At 37.2% G+C, this 22022-nt stretch overlaps 1 protein-coding gene across 1 annotated transcript in view; it reads left to right on the top strand.

Moving 5' to 3' along the window:
• The window catches only part of LRP1B (LDL receptor related protein 1B), a 1191264-nt gene that overhangs the window by 209361 nt on the left and 959881 nt on the right, over positions 1-22022 (top strand). Inside the window, 5 exon segments of the mRNA XM_049772845.1 lie at positions 4531-4623; positions 4626-4647; positions 5198-5234; positions 5237-5260; positions 5263-5332. Of these exon segments, the coding sequence (XP_049628802.1) occupies positions 4531-4623; positions 4626-4647; positions 5198-5234; positions 5237-5260; positions 5263-5332 (246 nt within the window).

The raw sequence follows: 22022 nt of genomic DNA, 5'->3' as shown, positions 1-22022 counted from the left end.
GATCATGGAGTGTATTACCGACCAAGTTGTTCTGTATACCTATGGTAATATCACCCTCTGATATCAAGGTCTTAATTCATTTGGATTTTACCTTCATACATGATGTTAACCTGGAGTCTATGTTCACTTTTTTGCAAGTGGCTAAACCAGTTCTGCCAGCACCTATTTTAAGAGGTTTTCCCTACTCATCTAGGATCTCTGGCTTCTTTGTCAAAGATTAGATGCTTGTATGTCCTGGGGAACATTGTCTGAGAACTCAAGCCTATTCAAAACTGATCAGAGGGTCTGTCTTTACTTCCAATACCATGCTGTTTTGATAACTATTGCTTTGTAGTACACGTTTAAAGTTGCGGGAAAGTCAATGCCTCCCATTTTTCCTTTTCCCTAGGAGTGCTTTTAGCTATTCCAAGGTGTCTTATCTGTTCCAGATAAACTTCCTAAGTGTTTAATTCATTTCTTTGAAGAATGTCATGGAGTATTTTTAAGGGATCACATTAAATCTGTATAAATGCTTCTTGGGGAGTATTGCCATTTTAATGATGTTAATCCTGCCAATCCATGAGCAGGGTATGTGTTTCAATTTCCTTGTGTCCTCTCTTATTTCTTGGAGCAGGGCTTTATAGTTTTCTTTGTATAGGTCCTTCACATCTTTGGTCAAGTTGACTCTAAGGTATTTGAGTTTGTGTGGCACTAATGAGAATGGGATTGCCTTCTTGACGTCCTTCTCTTCTTTATCATTATTGGTGTATAAAATGGCCATTGATTTCTGTGTGTTAATTTTGTAGCCTGCCACCTTGCTATATGAGTCTATTGTTTCTAGAAGCTTTTTGGTAGATTCTTTAGGGGTTTCTAAGGAGTATCATGTCATCTGCAAACAATGAGAGCTTGACTTCTTCCTTTCCTATCTGGATTCCCTTGATATCTTTTTCTTGTCTGATCACTATAGCAAGTACTTCTAATACTATGTTGAAGAGGAGAGGTGAAAGAGGACAGACTTGTCTTGTTCCAAAATTTAGAGGAAAGGCTTTTAGTGTTTCTCCATTGAGGATAATATTTGCCATTGGCTTGTGGTAGATGGCTTCAACTAGATTGAGAAAGGTTCTTTTCATTCCCATCTTGCTGAGAGTTTTTATCAAGAATGGGTTTTGGACCTTATCAAATGCTTTCTCTGCGTCTATTGACATTATCATGTAATTTTTATTTTTCTTCTTGCTGATGTTGTGTGTGATGTTAATAGATTTATGGATGTTAAAGCATCCTTGCATTCCTGAGATGAAACCTACTTGGTTGTAGTGTATGATCTTCTTGATGATGCATTGGATCCTATTTGCCAGGATTTTGTTGAAGATCTTCGCATCTGCATTCATCAGGGATATTGGTCTGTAATTTTCTTTTTTTGGCAGCATCTCTATCTGGTTTTGGTATCAAGGTGATGTTGGCTTCATAAAAGCTGTCTGGGCATATTCCTGTTTTTCAATTTCATGGAAGAGCCTTGCTAGGATTCGTAGTAGATCCTCTTGAAAGATTTAAAAAAAAATCATTAGGAAATTCATCTGGGCCTGGGCTTTTCTTTTTGGGCAGATGTTTGATTACAGTTTCAATTTCCTCAGTAGTGATGGGGGTGTTTAGATATGCTACATCCTCCTTATTTAACTGTGGAAGCGTTATAAGTGTCCAAGAATTTTTCCATTTCTTCCAGGTTTCATGTTTAGTAGCATAAAGTTTCTCTAAGCTAGTCTTCTGATTACCCTGTGGATCTCTGCAATATCTGTCATGACTCTTTCCCCTTCTTCATTTCTAATACGATTATCAGATTTTCTCTCTCTCTTTTCTTTGTGAGTTTTGCCAATTGTCTATCCAATCTTGCACTATTTTTCAAGAACCACTTCTGTTTTCCGTTGATCTTTCGGATGTCTTTTTGGTTTTCCCACTTCATTGATTTCTGCTTTCAGCTTTGTTATTTCCTTCTGTCTTCCTATTTTTGATTCCTTTTGTTGGTTATTTTCTAATTTTTTGAGTGAAGAAAGTTTTATATTAAGACTTTCCACCCTGAACACTTCTCATAGTGACTTGGCTTAGGTTTCAGAAGATAAGACATTGGCCATTCACCCCCCTCACAAAACTTGGGGTTCCACTCTATGGAACAAGTATGGTTTTCATCCTAACCTGCACCAGGAACAAGGACTTCTACCTGTGAAGGCCCTAATGCTTGTCACTGGCTTCAAATTGCTCCAGAGTGGGTTCTGTGACCACCTCTGAACCTTGGTCACAGCAAACAACACTTTTTTCAGGACAGGGATGTTGGCATACCCACCTAATAACTAACATGAAACTCAGAAGAAGCTCCATGTTACCATGACTTCCACATAAGATCTGTACAAAAATCAGGATGTCTCACTACAGAAAATTGACCATGACAACCATTATTGTAAAGGCTTTATACTGGGACTACAGAAAAATACTTTAGTATTAGACAATTTAGTATGCTAGTAGCATATACTTGGTCTATGCTAGGATGCTTCATGAGTAAGTTCCTGGTTTTAGGTACAAGGTTTTTCCTTTTTATTTTTTGCATATTGTGTGACTATGCAAAAAATAAAAGACTGCCACATACACATTCTTTTAATTGTATTTTTTAATCTCTTAGCTTTTAAATCAGGGTTCCCACGCCTTCATAGAAAACTTGGGACATAGATTATTTTCATTTTACCATGTATTCCTTTATTTTTCCTATAAAACGGTAAGGAAAAGAAAGACAGAAAGGCTAGCTGGGGGTTAGGCGTCAATGGGTCTCGGATGCATTGGGGAAATTGATGAAGACAAAACTAAATATCCAAGCAAAGTCAATGATAATAAAATCAGGGACCTAAACTTAAACAACTCTCAATCTTAAAGGGGACTCTGTAATACCTGGCAGGTCAGGGGGCACATGGTGTTGGGATAGGATGCACTCTGGGTCCATTGGTGGAGGGAGATTGTACTATATGGAGGGAAGGGCTCTGACTCATTGCTACATTGAAAATTTAACCCTGAAGGTTTCTGTAGGTCACAATTAGTTTTAATAAAGAAAAAAAAGTAAGTACAGTAATAATATCCAGAAACACTAGAGAGGAGGCCCAGGAAGATCATGGTTGAAAGCTTGACACAAATATCAGGGAAGTGTAATTAGAGCTCCGGAAGGGGACAATCTATGACAATGATAATTAAAAATGATCACAACTGGACTGGACTGGGTGCTGAATGGAGATAAAGTAGTAGCATTTGATCAACCTTCTGTTACAACATTGCAAATTACAGTGTTTGAAATGGAAATAAAAGGATAAGAGAGAGGGATAAAGCAGAAAAAGATGAGACATAAAAGAGAGAGAGAGAAGCAAGAAAAATGTCTGCCAAAGTAGGTTTAGGTAATTAGTTGTGTCAGCATTTGAAAAATAATTGGGTTAAGGATGTATATACATAGATAGCCTAATGCAACTGTATTTTCTCATATTGGAATACATTATTGTATTATACAGTGTCATTTTTCTGAAGTTCCAGCTCAATTGTAGCAACTACCAACGTATTTTAATTATTTAATTTAATGTTCAAAACCTTATTTTACTTCATAGAAAGCAAGATTATCAAAGTTCACTAATAGCTTCACTTTTAGAATTTAAATCAGTCATATTCACATTCTATGAATATATATTAAAGTTCAGTAACTCTGGTTCTTGTTAGTAATTGAATTAGCAATGAGCATGCAACTGTCACTTCATCTCTGTTTCATTCTTTTCTTGTATCGTAATGTGCGTGGATAATATATTTGCTCTCAAAGAACTCATATATAATGAAATATATTCTGACCATTTTCTGTCAAATATGTTGATACTAACAAAACAAATCATTTAAATTGAATATATACACATTGATTTCAATGAAGGTTAGACATGAATTGATAAACCAAAACAAACTCTCAAACTATAGAAAATCAATTGATCTCTCAGATAGAAAAAGCACAAATGGTAAAATTATCCAGTGAGTAGACACTTTGCCTCTGAAAATAATTTACCTTTCTTGAATTCAAAAGGATAGTTGACTTTTATTACATATATTAAGCTCTGAAGTGAAAGAATATACAGATTGATCTAAAATTTTATTTTTAATTTTTCAAACAATTGAAAGCCAACATATTTTAGAATGAATTGAGGTTTTGGTTTTTTTTTAATAATTTATCCTGATAAAAGAAACTCTGAAAAACCAAGTCAAACTTATTAATTTTTGTTTGTTTCTTTGTTTTTGGGCCACAACAGATGTGCACAAGCATAATATCTGGCTCTGTAGTTAGAATCACTCCTTTTGGGTTCTTAGGACTATAGATGGTGCTAAGGATCAGAAAAAGTCTCATGTAGGGCTAAAGCCCTACTCACAGTGCTATCACTTTACACCATCAAACTGTATTCTTAGGATTATGAACTAAACAAATATTCACAATCATTATTTTTTAAATTACATTCATGCTGTTATATTGAAATAAGATTTTTTTTTCTGCAGAATTGTTACTCAATTGCCAGAAGTTGAATTGTCAGTATAAATGTGCAATATTCAGAAATAGAACAGAATGCTACTGTGAAGATGGATTTGAAATAAAGAAGATGGAAGAACCTGTAAAGTAAACATGACATTACTAACATTTATTCCATATAAATTGAGTTAACCCAGAATGTCCCCCTTCCTTATTTGTTTGTTTATGGTGCCCACACACTTTCGGAGTTCAGGGCTTATTCCTGATCCCCTTTGTATTCAGGAATCACTCCTGATGAGTTTAGGGGACTTTCTGGGATACAGAGGATCAAAGCAGGTTATTTCATTCAGCAAGTCAAGAACCTTACACTCTGGGGGCTGGAGAGAAAGCACGGATGGCAGAGTGTTTGCTGCAGAAGGACGTGATTTGACTTCCCGGAATCCTATGGTCCACATAGCCTGCAGGAGCGATTTCTGAGCATAGAGTAATCCGCTGGGTGCTGCCCCAAAATAAAAAAATCAAAAACAGCAACCTTACTCATACTATGCTACTCCTTCCCAGTACCCTGCCCCTTCTTCATTAACAAAACATGAATTCAAAAACCATTCAATTATTTTTAAATGTATGCTATACAGGGAAGAAAATATATGGCTAACTATGATAAAGTGATCTTCGAAATAATTACTTTTCTATTTCAGATCAAGATGAATGCACTCATAAGGGACGTGCCAGCCCCAGACCTGCATAAATACATATGGAGTCCCTATGCTTGCAGTTGTGTGGAGGGTTACATAATTCAGTCAGATAACAGATCTTGCAAGGCCAAAAATGGTATGTTACTGCATGCACAAATTCCAGACTTTACCCCTTTTCTTAATTTTTCTTTAATTTATTGTAATTTCTGTAGAATGGTTGAGCAAGGTTACAAAAAGTACCCAGAAGGCCTGTTTTCTCACCCTGGTAATTCCCTAGTAGCAGTACACTCAGCAATGTGTTGAGGCTATATAGTGCTGGACTTCAAACTTGTTGAACTTCATTGCAAGATTTAGAGTTTAAGCTGTACTATAGCATGGAGGTAAGGTGTTTGCCTTGCATGCAGAAGGTTGGTGGTGAGCCTGCCAGTAGCGATTTCTTAGTGTAGAGGCAGGAGTAACCCCTGAGCGCTGCCGGGTGTGACCCAAAAACCAAAAAAAAAAAAAAAAAAAGGATTATTAAGGAGCCACACCCAGTTATACTTAGGAGTTACTCCTGGCTATGAGCTCAGAAATCGCTCCTGGCTGGGAGACCATATGGAAAGTCAGAGATCAAACAGGTCTGTCCTGGGTCAGCTGTGTGCAAGGCAAACACCCTGCCGTTGTGCTATCGCTCTGGCTTCATCACTTTCCATTATTTTCTGTCATTTGCTTATATACTAGTTATACCAATATAATTTTCTTCTTCAGTCATGTTACTTATATTATTAACTTTCTAGTAATTTTTTTAATTTCTTACTTGCATTTTTGGTATGATAGCTGTATTCTTATCTTTCACATCTTAACTAAAATGTCAACACTCAGTTGACATTTTTTTCTTTCTTTTTCTTTAAAATAAAAACATTAGTTTGATGCCTATGATTGAACTATGTCATGGAAATTGCTGGTCTTATTCCTATTGCCTCCAGATGCATCAATAACGCTTCATGGCATTGATCCTTGTTTGCATAGACACATTAAAATGGGAAAACACTATATATAGATAAGTCCTTATCTAATAAATCTCAGTACAATGTACCTTACACCCTGAACATTGATATAATGACCTGGCACAGGCCTCAGAAGAATGGGCATCCTCCATTCACGCCGGAACCAGGCAAGCTATCTACGAAACATCCAAGGTCTTTTATAGCAACAGCTGGAAGCAGTCCTCTACCAGGAAAGACACTACCAAGGGTCTGACATCGACCCCCTAAAAAGAGACTTCCGTTTACACTGAGAAGACTTGACAACAACAATGACCTGCTCTACAGGACATGGTTCTCTCTAGTGCCCCTTAAGTGTGAGGTGAAACGAGAGCATGCTCTGCACCATCCTGACTGCAATATGGGATATGCACACTCCAGGATCTTTAATACAGAAGCATGATACCAACAACAGAGACTATGTGAGGAATGGAGGTGTATTGCCACTAAAGACGATGACTTGAATTGGACAAACTAGTTTGCCTGGAGCCTAGAGTCAGTCCTGTGCCAGGAAACTTCAGGGGTAGGGTCTCCTTGTATTTAGACCATAATTTGTCTTTCCAGGTCCCTTATGTTTTGGTGGGCCTATGCAAACAAATGCCACTTTAATACCGTTTTTTACTAAGTTCCCTTGACGCCAATCCTTAAGAAAAACAACCCACTAAAACTTTTGAGGTTAACTTAAACTAGTAAGCATGTGCATGGAACTAGAGAAATGTACTTTCCCCTCAATGTTTAAGGAGTTACATAAGTCTAATGTCTTTAGATTATATTGTGTGCTGCTAAGAAATAGTATGTACTACAACTGGGGATTTGAGGGACAAAGTAATTGTATTGTACATGGGTTTAGTTTTGTTTTTCTCAATGTTCTTTGGCTGAAAGTTCAAGGCTGGGATATCATCGATGGGAATACCGTGAATTTTGTTTATGGGTGATTGGGCTTCCACTGTAACTTTACCCTGTCCTCTTTCTTTGCATCTTTGTTGTCATAATTAAAATAAAAAAAAACAAAACATTATATAAAAAAGGTAATATTAGAGGAGAAAGGAAAGCAAAAGCAACTGCCAATGTGGAAAGAAACTTAGCCCAGGACTAAGTAAAATAATTCTTTGTTCTTTCATGATATTTTACAGTTAACACTATACATCATATCTATCACAATATTAATGTTGGTGTTCATTTATACATATGAACTCTTCACTAAATAAACTCTCAAATTTATATTCAGTCATGTTAAAATAAAATAATTTAAGTTGTTGAAATTGATCACCTAATTTCTTTTAAATGATATAAGCAATGGGACAGAAGAGAATTTAAAATCTTTTTTAACTGTTACTCAGGATAAACTGATTGCTGGAATGCAGAGAAACTTGAGAAAAGTTAATATCATGAGGAAAAATAGGAAAGAAACTTAATTAAACTTTTATTTTAAGTTAAAATCAATTAAATGAGACTTCATAATTAAGTGTTTGAATTTCATGTTTCAATATTACCTTTCTTTTTCATTGATTTTTAAAAACCTGTAATTTTTGTGACAGTTTTCAGTTTTCAGGAAGTACTCAGAAAGTATTTTTTATTTTCTAAGGCAATGTATTTGAATTTGCTGTGACAACAGAATAATGCTAATTTTGTGGACTTAATTAATTTGGAATTAATATAGGGAGATAATATATGTGATGCTCCAACTGGCTTCATCTAAGGTTCTCCAATTCTGGTTTCATGTTATACATTTTTAAATTATGATTGTGGATAGTTAATGAGTGTCCCCATTAATAGCAACTGGGAAGTTTTGTATTAGATCATATTTTTTATTTCAAAGCCAGTTTGAGTGAAGTATTGGATTTGCTCAACAACTTATGCCCTTTATCTCCTTTCACAATATAACTTTATATTATAATTACAAAGATTTCCCTGGAATAGGGTGTTTCATTATTTATGAAACATTTATTTATTTAAAAATTACTTTACCATGGTTACTATGATTGTCTGAATTGATTTATAAGGCCCTCTTTATTTCTTGGTGCAATTTTTGAGAAAAATTAGGTCAGATTATCTGTTTCTCTTTTTCCTACAGCTGAGAGTTCTGACTTAAAATATTGATGGGCTAAAGAAGTAGAAGGCTCGTTGTTTGCTGTTTTTATTGATCCACACAATATAGCTGTGGATAAACAGAGAACATGTAATGTAATAAAAACCCATACAAATAAGCATTTCCTTTTTTCTTTAAAGAGCAAGTAACTAAACAAACAAAATAAAACCAAAGAGAAGGTCCATCTTAGATATTTGACCACTCTAGAATTGATTAGGACATGTGAATTTTTTTCACCTCAAGAATATTGACTTGATGGTAGTAGTATTGATCTAAACAGTTTTGAAAAAACACTGTTTCTTCAGTAATAATTATTTGGCTTATTGGGGGGGAGGGATGAATTGATATTATTATAGAAAGCAGAATTATATTACATAATGAATTCTTTCAAACTGTGTGAATATATTTTACTGTATGAATGTTGTACCTGTGTTTAACTACATTTCTAAAGAAAAATAATATGATTTTCTTTAGTTTTTAAATATTTTTAACAAACTAAGTATTTTGCTTTAAATATGTTTAGGATTAATATATATTCAATTTCATTTAATACATTAATTTTATGATTTTTGAATGATTTTATAATTCTATTGAATTACTTTGTCAGGTGATTTGAAAAACGTACAAATGTTCATTTGCTTTTATTTCTCTTTTAGGAACTAGGTTACTTATATTTGCCTTCATTTACCTTTTTCTTCAACTCTACCTTCCATACTGGAATCTAGAACTTGACTTTACTAGTCAAGGCACAATTTTAGAAATTTAAAGTAGAGAAGTGTAGGTAACTAAAGAACTATTAGAATAGGCAAACCAAAGACAGTGACTAAATTTACTAGATTCTATATTTAGTTGTATCTATATTTTTGTACCCTTAGGCAATTTTATTTTATTTTTGAAATTCCATATTTATCAAAACACCATTGTTTACAAATTTGTTTATAAAAGTTGTTTCAAGCATATATGTTCCACTATCAATCCTACTACTATTGCGGTCTTCCCAATTTCCTTCCCACTCATCATCTCCCCATTTAAAGGCACTTAAAGTCAGAGTGATCACACAGCAGTAGGGCGTTTGCCTTGCCCATGGATGACTCCAAGACTCTGGGACTCCAAGACCCCGGGAATATGTGCTGGACCGGAGTTAGAACTCCAGCATTCCGTATGATCCCCCAAGCCTGCCAGAAGCAACTTCTGAGTTCTGAGCACAGAGCCAGAAGTAATCCCTGAGGACCGCTGGGTGTGGCCTACCCCCCCCCCAAAGTCCCAATAGGCACTTAAATTTATTAAATTTTCTAACTCCAAAACAATGTCAAATAAAATTATCAGAAAATAAATAAATAGCTGTTAGTAAATTCAAAGGGTAGAGAAATATACGATGTTGTCTGTATTGCATTATTCATCCCACAGGCATGAAAAAGGATTTTGCCTAATGTTTATTTCTTCTTTGAACTCCCACAGTTCCTCTATTCCCATTAACCCATTATATATTATCTTGTTTTGTTTTTATTTTGTTTGTTTTTATTTGTGAGCTACAATGAGTAATGCTGAGAGGCTACTCCTGATTCTGATTTCAGGAATCATTCCTAGTGGGCTTGGAGAACCATATGAGTTGCTGGAGATGAGGGGATCGAACCCAGGTCAGCGGTATGCAAGGCAAATGTCCTCTCTGCTTTCACCCTAAAACCTTAGTTATTTATTTTCTATTTTTTCTTTATTTTTTAATTTTCTTTATTTATTTATTTAGATTTATGGGCCACACCCACATGTGCTCATGGGTTACTCCTGCTCTGTGCTCAGAAATCGCTCCTGGCAGGCTCAGGGATCATCCATGTGGGAATCTGGAAATCGAACCCTGGTCCACCCGGGTGGGCCTAGTGCAATACAAATACCCTACCCCTGTGCTATTTCTTTAGCCCCAAGGGATATATTTAAAGGTGCTGTTAATTTGAACTTGGATTCAGGCCATGTATTATAAAGAAGTAATCAAATAACTTTAAAAAAATAACTTATCTAAACATTGTCAATCTTAACAATGAAAATAATAGCCCAGATGCAAACTAGTTTGGAATCGACTATGAGAATCTATGCAGAGCAATTTTGTCAACTTTCTAACCAGGTTCCAGTTAATTGATTTTGTTTCTCTCTACCATTTCAGCAATGATCATATTTCTCCTTTAAGAAACTTCACTTTCTTATAACTTATATTCATATAGAAATGTGTGTACTCAGGGTTGAAAGTGAAATCATGCAGCTTTGATTACAGTAAACATAATAGCTAAGCTTGTCTATTTAATGATCTGTTGACAACTTTTCTCCTATTACATGCTCAGTCTATCCTTATATAATCCTACAATCCTAGTATCTTTTCATTACAAATCCTCCCCCATGTTCCAATTCTTAATGGAATGCACACACTGTTACTGGCATTTGATTCAATGGAACCTGAAAGGCTTCACTGAATGCACTGAAACAGCTCTAGCATAAAAGACAATAAATGTTTATGTAGACTGCGTGACCTTAGAAACTATATTTTTTAACAAGGACATCCACAGCAGTAAGAAAGAGCCCAGTAAATAACTTTGGAATTCTATGATGTTCATATTTTGCTGTTCACTGTCTTAGGAGTGCTGTGAAGTGAGGAGACATTATATAGGCAACAAAACTCTTCTTTAAGTCTTTCTTTAAGAACAGTTTTTATTTAAGGAAAAAAAAAACTGAAATGGACGAATGTATGCCTCCAAACAATGAAGAGAATTCTCATTCAATTCCCATTGTCCTTGTTGCCATTCTTATAAAGGGAAAAGAAATAAAGTAGAAATTTTTTTTATATTTCCTTCTTGTGAACTCTAACTCCATTAGCATAGAGAGTTAGAACATTCTTTTAGAGGAAAAAGAATTCCTGTGTTTTTCAGAATAGTTTGACCTTTTCCTTTTAGAAAATCATCAGGTGGTTGTTAAATAAAGGGACAGTTCCATACAATTTTTCCTTTTATAAATTATTTTAAAAGTTTATAAAGGTACATGGAATTTAGTTTTGTTATTTCCTTGATATTTTTAATGTACCCCAAATGAAAACGTAAATAATTCAAAAATGTAATCCATTAAGTTTTAGTAAACTTTATAATCTTTGAAACCCATGGGTTGAATTTGTTCTGGTACACCACTCTGCTTTTGAGTGGCTTTCTGCAAACATAAGTATAATTACTTTTTGACAAAGGCACATTCCTTTTATGGGATTTTCTTTTTTAGAGTTTCTTTAAATATTCCAAAGGACTATGTTGTGCACAATTTGTCATTTCATTGAAGCATAACTGTGAATAGCACATTTGGACATGATCATATCTGAGAAACTGTGAATTTAATCTTTTGGGGATTTTGAATCACACCTAGTAGTGGATCTACTTCCAATTTAACATTCAAAGTTCTTTTCTGGTGCAGGAGACCAGTATGTTACAGGAATTTAACCCTAGGACCCCTCAATGGAAATCCTGTGGTTCCATTTATTGTGTTAATTTCCAGCACTACCTCTATTATTTTCACTCCAAGGAGTACAAGATTAGCTATACAGAGGAATTTTGAACTATGTGGTAAGCAGCAACTGACAGAGGAGTTTTGTGTCTGAAAGAGAGTATGTGCTTAGTAAATGTTTGCTGGAAGCTTTAAGCAATATCCTAAACATTCACAAACATAGTACTGGAATATTGAAGATTAACTAAAGAAAGTCAAAAACCTCCAGAGTCAAAGACAAACTGAAGTATTTTGATGGTTTTGTACCTCTATTAAACTCATTTACTGTCTTGCTGAGGAGTAGAGACATTTAAAGGAATGGTTTGAGGCATTCTGCACAATATCCTCATTAGTGCCCTCTTTGTTCAGCCCTTTCTCAGATTAACATACAATTTTAGTAGCTTATCTGCAAATATAATGGAGGAAAAGCAACCCTAACTAATGACCATACTGTCTTATGCTAGTGTCTTCCTGATAAATTTATGTGAACTTTCCAAATTATCCTTAAAACTGGAATGAATAATTTAACATATCTACCTTGTACCAACCCTGTCTCTCTTTAGTGAGGGAGGAAGGAGTGCTGCACACCCCTCATACTTAGGAATGAGTACTCATGCTCAGGTACTCAGAGATTATTCTTCTCTACCTCTTAACTTTGTAAAAATTCAACAAGTGCTGCAAATTGATAAAATATCAAACACATATGGTTCCTTAGCCAGCCAGGCGTGATTTCTGAGTGCATAGCCAGGAGTAACACTAGAACACTGCCAATTGTGATTTCCCCCCCCCCGAAGAATAAAAAAAGAAGTACATAAAAGTCATTAACACATTAAGACATCATGTTTGATATTTTATCAATTTGCAGCACTTGTTGAAAAAAATAAAATCTCAGAAAAAGTGCTAGACTGATTGTGTGGGCCTCTGGAATATTTTTAATTGGAAGTGAAAGAAACAGAATTTTCGTGAGTCATTTTTCAAATAACACTGTCTTACTCATTTAATGTTTGTTTGAAAAATGAAATTGTGATGTTTTACTGAATAACAAAAATCTACCAGAAATTCTTACCAAATTAAGAGTAGAGAAGATTAATCCCTGGGTACCAGGGGTGTGCAGTCCTCCTTCATCCCTTTTGGGATTCAAACCACTGTCTGTCCTGGGTCATCAGCATGCAAAGCAATGCCCTATCACTGTGCTATCTCTTAGGTCCTCATCTTTGACTTACTTCTTATCTAAGAGCATATCAGCTGGAAAAATGAATGTATTCCATTCTCTTTACTAATTGTATCTCCATTGTTAACTATTGGGAGATTATATGGGTGTAAAGAAATACAAAGCCACAATTCTCAAGCCTAGTATTTTTTATTTGTCTGATTTGTTTTGTTTTGTTTTGGGGCAACACTCAGGGTTACTATGACTTTGCACTCAGGAATTACTGTAAGAAGTGCTTAGGATCTGATCTAGGATGCCAGAGATTGAACTCAGATCAGTCATGGGCAAGGCAAGTACACTACCTGCTGTACAATCTCTTCAACCTCTAGTTTTTTTTTTTAATTTTTTTTATTTTTAATTATGAGAACAAGGATGCAAAGAAAGAGGACAAGGTAAAGTTACAGTGGAAGGACAATACATAACATAATTCTCAGAAGTCCCCTTGCTGATATCCCAACTTTGAAATTTCATCCAAAGAACATTAAGATTATAACACACTATAATATTTCTTAACAGCACACAAGGCAATCTAAAGCCATAAAACTTACATAACTCCTTAAACATTACAGGCATAGCATTTTTTTTACATTTCCATATTCATGCATATTAGCTTAAGTTAACCTCAAATCTTAACTGGGTTCTTTTTAAGGATTAGAGTCAAAGGAGCACAGCAAAAATGGTGTTAGAGTGGCAATTGTTGTTTGCATAGGCCCACCAAAATATGAGGGACATGGAAAGAAATAACCTTGGCCTAAATACAAAAAGACCCGACTCCTGAAGGTTCCTGGCACAAGACCAACTCTAGGCTCCAGGCAAGCTAGATCGTCCAATCCAAGACATTGTCTGTAGTGCCAACACACTTATATTTTTCACACAGTCTCTGTTTTTGGTATCAAGCTTCTGTATTAAAGATCCTGGAATCTGTATATCCAACATTGAAGTCAGGATGTGGAGCGTCCTCTGGATTCACCTTACAAAGGGCAATGCAGGGAGCCCTATCCTGTAAGCAAGTCGTTGTTGTTGTTAAGTCTTCTCAGTGTTAATGGAAGTCTCTTTTGAGCAGGACAATGTCTGAGCAGTGTAGAGTCTTCCTTGGTAGAGGATTGCTTCCAGGTGATGCTATAGACCAGCCTGGATGTTTTGTGGATGGCTTCCCTGGTTCACGGAAATGCCCTTTCTTCTGAGGTCTGTGCCAGGTCGTTATGTCAATGTTCAGGGTGTAAGGTCCCTTTGCACTATAAGATTTGTCTGTACCAATCTCTATTAGATAGGATCTTATTTATATGTATAGTATTTTCCCATTTTAATGTGCCTATGCAAAAAAGGAGCAATGCCACGTGGTGTTCTTGGCCCATAAGGGGGTGATAAGAACAATTATGGTTCAATCATAAGCATTAATCTGGGGGACTCTTTCTCTAAGATTCCTTGTTAAACAGCTCAAAAAGAGAAGATGAAAAGCAGTTAGAATCGTCACTATATAAGACAACATTTAGTAAGAATTATAGCTGTCAGAAAAAAAATATTCTAAAGAAATACGTGTCCATTTTATGTATCTTGAAACAATTTGGGGTTGTTACACACAATACATGGCTTTGGTCTGTGATAAGGCTTGTACACTACTGATTAAAAAGAGTAATGTAGATTAGAGATTTTGGGGGGGATAGAGAGTAAAGGAATAAAAAAGAGCTTTGTAGGGATGTGGGAAAGGGCACGATACAAAATAAAGATTCTGGATACGTAAAACATAACATAACAGTAAGGAATACTCTTAATATATAAAGTATATAGTTCTGTAGTTTTGGGATGCATAGGGCGGGATTTCTCCCCCCCTCCCCCCAGGGTCCGATTAACCAGGCGTGGCCCTGAAGACCCACCAGGTTTGGGGGGATCTTGGCCCCCTGGATTAGGAGTTCAGCCCAGGGGACCTGTGGCTAGCTGTCCTGCCCAGAGCCCCCAACATACCAGTCAAAGCCCCAGAAATCCTGGCATGCGGAGTGGTCTGAGCCCAGCTGTGCCTCTGTAGTTTTGGGATGCATAGGGCGGGATTTCTCCCCCCCTCCCCCCAGGGCCCGATTAACCAGGCGTGGCCCTGAAGACCCACCAGGTTTGGGGGGGATCTTGGCCCCCTGGACTAGGAGTTCAGCCCAGGGGACCTGTGGCTAGCTGTCCTGCCCAGAGCCCCCAACATACCAGTCAAAGCCCCAGAAATCCTGGCATGCGGAGTGGTCTGAGCCCAGCTGTGCCTCTGTAGTTTTGGGATGCATAGGGCGGGATTTCTCCCCCCCTCCCCCCAGGGCCCGATTAACCAGGCGTGGCCCTGAAGACCCACCAGGTTTGGGGGGATCTTGGCCCCCTGGACTAGGAGTTCAGCCCAGGGGACCTGTGGCTAGCTGTCCTGCCCAGAGCCCCCCACATACCAGTCAAAGCCCCAGAAATCCTGGCATGCGGAGTGGTCTGAGCCCAGCTGTGCCTCTGTAGTTTTGGGATGCATAGGGCGGGATTTCTCCCCCCCTCCCCCCAGGGCCCGATTAACCAGGCGTGGCCCTGAAGACCCACCAGGTTTTGGGGGATCCTGGCCCCCTGGACTAGGAGTTCAGCCCAGGGGACCTGTGTCTAGCTGTCCTGCCCAGAGCCCCCAACATACCAGTCAAAGCCCCAGAAATCCTGGCATGCGGAGTGGTCTGAGCCCAGCTGTGCCTCTGTAGTTTTGGGATGCATAGGGCGGGATTTCTCCCCCCCTCCCCCCAGGGTCCGATTAACCAGGCGTGGCCCTGAAGACCCACCAGGTTTGGGGGGATCCTGGCCCCCTGGACTAGGAGTTCAGCCCAGGGGACCTGTGGCTAGCTGTCCTGCCCAGAGCCCCCAACATACCTGTCAAAGTCCCAGAAATCCTGGCATGCGGAGTGGTCTGAGCCCAGCTGTGCCTCTGTAGTTTTGGGATGCATAGGGCGGGATTTCTCCCCCCTCCCCCCAGGGCCCGATTAACCAGGCGTGGCCCTGAAGACCCACCAGGTTTTGGGGGATCCTGGCCCCCTGGACTAGGAGTTCAGCCCAGGGGACCTGTGGCTAGCTGTCCTGCCCAGAGCCCCCAACATACCAGTCAAAGCCCCAGAAATCCTGGCATGCGGAGTGGTCTGAGCCCAGCTGTGCCTCTGTAGTTTTGGGATGCATAGGGCAGGATTTCTCCCCCCCTCCCCCCAGGGTCCGATTAACCAGGCGTGGCCCTGAAGACCCACCAGGTTTGGGGGGATCTTGGCCCCCTGGACTAGGAGTTCATCCCAGGGGACCTGTGGCTAGCTGTCCTGCCCAGAGCCCCCAACATACCAGTCAAAGCCCCAGAAATCCTGGCAAGCGGAGTGGTCTGAGCCCAGCTGTGCCTCTGTAGTTTCGGGATGCATAGGGCGGGATTTCTCCCCCCTCCCCCCAGGGCCCGATTAACCAGGCGTGGCCCTGAAGACCCACCAGGTTTGGGGGGATCCTGGCCCCCTGGACTAGGAGTTCAGCCCAGGGGACCTGTGGCTAGCTGTCCTGCCCAGAGCCCCCAACATACCTGTCAAAGTCCCAGAAATCCTGGCATGCGGAGTGGTCTGAGCCCAGCTGTGCCTCTCAACCTCTAGTTTTTATATTTAATGAACTCTGTTTTGATATAATGCTATTTGTTTTTAACTAGAATAGCATTTAAGCTATTAATTAAATATTCCTTTTAAACTATGTGATATATTTTACATCCTGCAGTTAACCTACTATGTCAAAGTTGGACAAATATAATAAAAATTAAAAATAAATAGTTACATTAATTTATTAAATATATAAATGATTTGACAGAGGGGGTAAAGTATATTTTCTCAAAATACGTATTAAGCTTATTTGCGGGGGTGGAAGTGGAATTAAAGAACTATGAGAATTGTCTGATGGTTCATCGGGGATTAAAACCATGAGTAAAATAAAAACATTTGTTTGTTTTTTGGGTTTTTTTTGAGTGGGTCTTTAAGGGATCACTGTTATCCATCACAATCAACAGTGACTGAACAATCTAATAATAGCAGAAGTGAGAGAAATCCTCTTGTGTACTATTCCCCTTAGAGTCCATGCTTGCTTGGCATTGTTGACTATTATTCTCACTATTCAAGCTGCTTAAAATCAATTTAGTTCTGAGATCTTCCTCTGCATTGATTGCATTTTTGAAAGCATGTGTGAGTATTTCTCTTTAACAATCACAGACCCATCTGTTCTTTGCAGAGGTGGTAATCTTTGCCAAATTATTAGAGATCTTATGTCTTAATAGCATTCAATATTTTATGAAAATAAGCGATTAAATTACATAGAGCAACCCTATAAAGTAGTCAGAACTTTGGCATATTGTTATCAACCAGTTATTAGAAATACTCTATAATAGCAATAGATGTCTGTGATCTTAAATATAGGCTTTATATTTATATACCGAAGCAGGCATGCCAGAAAGCAGTGACAGAAATTAAAGTACCTTTAATTTATTCTATCTTGATCATTGTGTTTTATATTCCCTGAGAAAATATAAGAATAATTAGAAGAGAAAATTCTCATTTTGAGCTCTTCATCCTAAAGTTTTCTGCCTTTTAATAATTAGTAATTAATATGGATTTGCTATCACTGACCTATCTGTTGTTCTAGTATTTATTCAATAATCTCAAATTATCAAATTACTGTGAATTATATATTGATATATATTTTTGTTGATATGCTTATCAATTACACTATTTTTCAGAAATATTTGTATTTGTTTAATTTTATTTATTAAACCATAATATCATGTGTAAATATGATAAGAGCAAATTTATGAGAAAATAGATGGTAAATTGATAAAAGTGATTTCAAATGTCAGGGTATATGTATTTTATAAATATTTCTGTCACCTTCCAGCAACTAAGGGCTTTCTTCCTTTATATGGAGATTTTGTTTTTAAGAAATAGTAGCCTGGATTCCCTTGATAACTTTTCCTTGCCTAATCGCTATTGCAAGTACTTCCAGTGCTATGTTGAATAGGAGTGGTGAGAGAGGACAGCCTTGTCTTGAGCCAGAATTTAGAGGGAAGGCTTTTATCTTTTCTCCATTGAGGATAATATTTGCCATTGGCTTGTGGTAGATGGCCTTAACTATATTCAGAAAGGTTCCTTTCATTCCCATCTTGCTGAGAGTTTTTTTCTAGAATGGGTGTTGGACCTTATCAAATGCTTTCTCTGCATCTATTGATATGATCATGTGATTTTTATTTTACTTGTTGTTGATGTTGTGTATTATGTTGATAGATTTACTGACGTTAAACCATCCTTGCATTCCTGCGATGAAACCTACTTGGATTGGATGATAACTTGCCTGGAGCCTAGAGTTGGTCTTATGCCAGGAAACTTCAGGGATAGGGTCTCTTTGTATTTAGGCCAAAGTTATTCCTTTCCATGCCTCTCATATATTGGTGGGCCTATGCAAACAACAATTGCCACTCTAACACCGTTTTTACTGTGCTCCTTTGACTCTAATCCTTAAAAAAACCCACTTAAAATTTGAGGTTAACTTAAGCTAATATGCATGTACATGGAAATGTAAAAAATACTATGCCTCTAATGTTTAAGGAGTTATGTAAGTTTTATGGCTTTAGATTGCCTTGTGTGCTGTTAAGAAATATTATAATGTGTTACAATCTGGGGAGTTGAGGGACAAAGTAATTGTACATGGATTCTGTTTTATTTATCTTAACATTATTTGGCTAAAAGTTCAAAGTTAAGATATCAGCAAGGGGACTTCTTCTGAGAATTATGTTATGGGTAATTGTCCTTCCACTGTAACTTTACCTTGTCCTCTTTCTTTGCATCTTTGTTCTCATAATTCAAAATAAAAAAATTTTAAAAACTAATTAATAAATTAAATTATAATTTATAAATTATAAATATTTATAACTGTGAATAAATGAATCATAAATTCATTGTGAGAAAACTACAGAATTATGGTAAAATATTATAATTATAAAACTAGGTACTTTTATTTGCTTCGTCCATCATAATTAAAAGTCCTGCTTTGATTTTGTATTTTTTCTTTCGTGAAATGAGTTATATTTTCTTTGATTTATTGTCTAATATATTTCATGTTAAAGAATTTATAAAACAGGGGACAGAGCAGTGGCACAAGTGGTAGGGTATTTGCCTTGCCCTTGCTAATCTAGGATGAACTGTGGTTCGATCCTTGGCATCCCATATGGTCCTCCAACCCAAAAGTGATTTCTGAGCACATAGCCAGGAGTAATCTCTGAGTGTCACCAAGTGTGGCCCAAAACCAAAAAAAAAAAAAAGAGTTTATAAAACTATAAGAAAAAAATTGGTCTTGAATATTTCAGGAGTATAAAAGACATATTTCAATTTTCATGTTTTTTTTTACTTAGGTAACATCATCTTTACCTGCATTTTTAGTTAGCCTTGATTAACTTTAATGTTCTCCATATCACTCAAATAATGCTTTTTCCTTTTATAAATTGAGTGGTTTTCTAAAACATTTTATATTTAATTTAGTTTTGGTATAATTTTAGAAGTATTATTAAAATTAAATTATACTGAATGCACATATTCTCATTTTTATTATTGCTGTACATCTTACATGATTTTAACATTTTAAATTAGAGCTGTAATGTTGAGGTAGTATATTCATTTATAAGTTTATGCCCATTTTTTGTTATTAGCAAGCTTCATATAATAGTATTTCTTTTTATTATTTTGATTTTGTGCCACACCAGACTTTGCTCAAGGCTTACTCCTTGCTCTTCTTACTCAGGGATTTTTGGTGGAGGGCTCAAGTGTCTATATACGATGCTGGGGATCAAACCTGGGTTAATCATATGCAAGGGAAACACCCAATCCCTTGTACCATCTCCTGCTCCAAGATGATTAATGAAAATAAATAAACTATTATTTGCAATAATATTAAGCTTGTATAGGTTTAACAATTATTTGAGTATGCAAACTGTAGTTATGTATTTTCTTATGGTTTTTCTTCTCCTGATGCTTCATTATCTGCTTCATATGCAAGTTACTATCTAACCTATTATCAAGTTGAATATGGATTACAGGTTAAATCATTGGTTCTGCATATGGGGAGAATTTCTTTTTTAAAATTAATGCAAATAAATATAGCTGCATAGACAATTTATGATACTATATAAATATGTGCTTTGTTATTTCTTGACTCTGGAAACATATATTTACTACGGTGTGATTACATTGATAGGTCAAAAATTATTGTTTTTGTTTGTTTTGGGGCCACACCTGGTGATACTCAGGGGTTACTCCTGGCTATGCACTCAGAAATCGCTCCTGGCTAACTCAGGGGACCGTATGGGATGACAGGATTCAAACTACTTTGTCCATCCTGGGTCAGCTGCGTGGCAAGCATATGCCCTATCGCCGTGCTATCTCTCCAGCCCTATTTTTTAATACTGTTGATTTTTGCCTAGGATGAAAATGATAAAGACCAATCGTCTCCTCTCAGATTGATTCATCTGAAAGTCTGTTACAGCAGTTTGTTCAGTCTAATTCTTGCTAAGTTAGAGTATTGACTGAATGCCTTGTGTATCAATTTCAGTTATGTGGAAAGTTAATGTTTATTTCTTCTCTCATTGATAACATAGTTATCCATTTGAGTTAAGTCACCTAATGCTCTTTCTGCGGAAATTCTGTCTGTTTAATAAAAGGTAAAATCAGCTAAGAGTTATCGCATTTATTCTGGTTAATCAATTTTACATTTAATACTCAAACTAATGGTATTTTACAACCTGCATGTAGAAATTTTAAGTAATGAGACACAAGTAATGAGCAAATCCAGTGTAGGAGGAGAGAGAATACCTTTGCTTGGCTGTATTGGCTTTAGTCATGACACTGGAAGAAGTCAATCATAACCTCAGTTCCTCATTTAATTTTATAATTTCCTTATATCTCTGCGACACCTCCTTTGGCTGTATAGATTTTATATTTATTTGCCTAAAGATAGAAATCAAAGGGGCCAAAGAGATAGCACATTGTAGGACATTTGCATGAAGCTGCTCCGGGACAGACCTGGGTTTTGATTCCCAGCATCCTATATAGTCCCTTAAGCCTGTAAGAATAAATTTCTCACATAGTCTGTGTTGTTGGTATCATGTTTCTGTATTATAGGTCCTGGAGGTCTGCATATCCCATAATGCAGTCATGATGGTGCAGAGCATCCTCTCGTTTCACCCTCACCACCTTAAGGGCACTAGAGAGAAACATGTCCCTGTAGAGCAGGTCATTGTTGTTGTCAAGTCTTCTCAGTGTAAACGGAAGTCTCTTTTAGGAGGTCGATGTCAGACCCCTTGGTAGTGGTCCTTTCCTGTAGAGGACTGCTTCCTCTTCTTCTCAGTGTAAACGGAAGTCTCTTTTTAGGAAGTCAATGTCAGACCCTTGGTAGTGTCTTTCTGGTAGAGGACTGCTTCCTCTTCTTCTCAGTGTAAACGAAGTCTCTTTTAGAGATGGTCGATGTCAGACCCCTTGGTAGTGTCTTTCCTGGGTAGAGGGACTGCTTCTCTTAGTGTAAACGGAAAAGTCTCTTTTTAGGAGGTCTATGTCAGACCCTTGGTAGTGTCCTTTCCTGGTAGAGGACTGCTTCCAGCTGTTGCTATAAAAGACCTTGGATGTTTCGTAGATAGCTTGCCTGGTTCTGGCGTGATGAATAGAGGATGCCCATTCTTCTGAGGCCTGTGCCAGGGCATTATATCAATGTTCAGGGTGTAAGGTACATTGTACTGAGATTTATTAGATAAGAACTACAGACAATGACTTGAATTGGACAAACTAGTTTGCTGGAGCCCTAGAGTCAGTCCTGTGCCGGGAAACTTCAAGGGGTAGGGTCCTCCTTGTATTTAGACCATAATTTTTCTTTCCATGTCCCTTATATTTGTGGCCTATGCAAACAAATGCCACTCTAACACCATTTTTTACTATTTTCCCCTTGACTCCAATCC

The sequence above is a fragment of the Suncus etruscus genome, chromosome 5 (genome assembly GCF_024139225.1).
Source record: "Suncus etruscus isolate mSunEtr1 chromosome 5, mSunEtr1.pri.cur, whole genome shotgun sequence".
Classification (NCBI taxonomy): Eukaryota; Metazoa; Chordata; class Mammalia; order Eulipotyphla; family Soricidae; genus Suncus; species Suncus etruscus.
The sequence above is the reverse complement of the archived record's forward strand: the minus strand, read 5'-3'. Positions and strand labels throughout refer to the sequence as shown.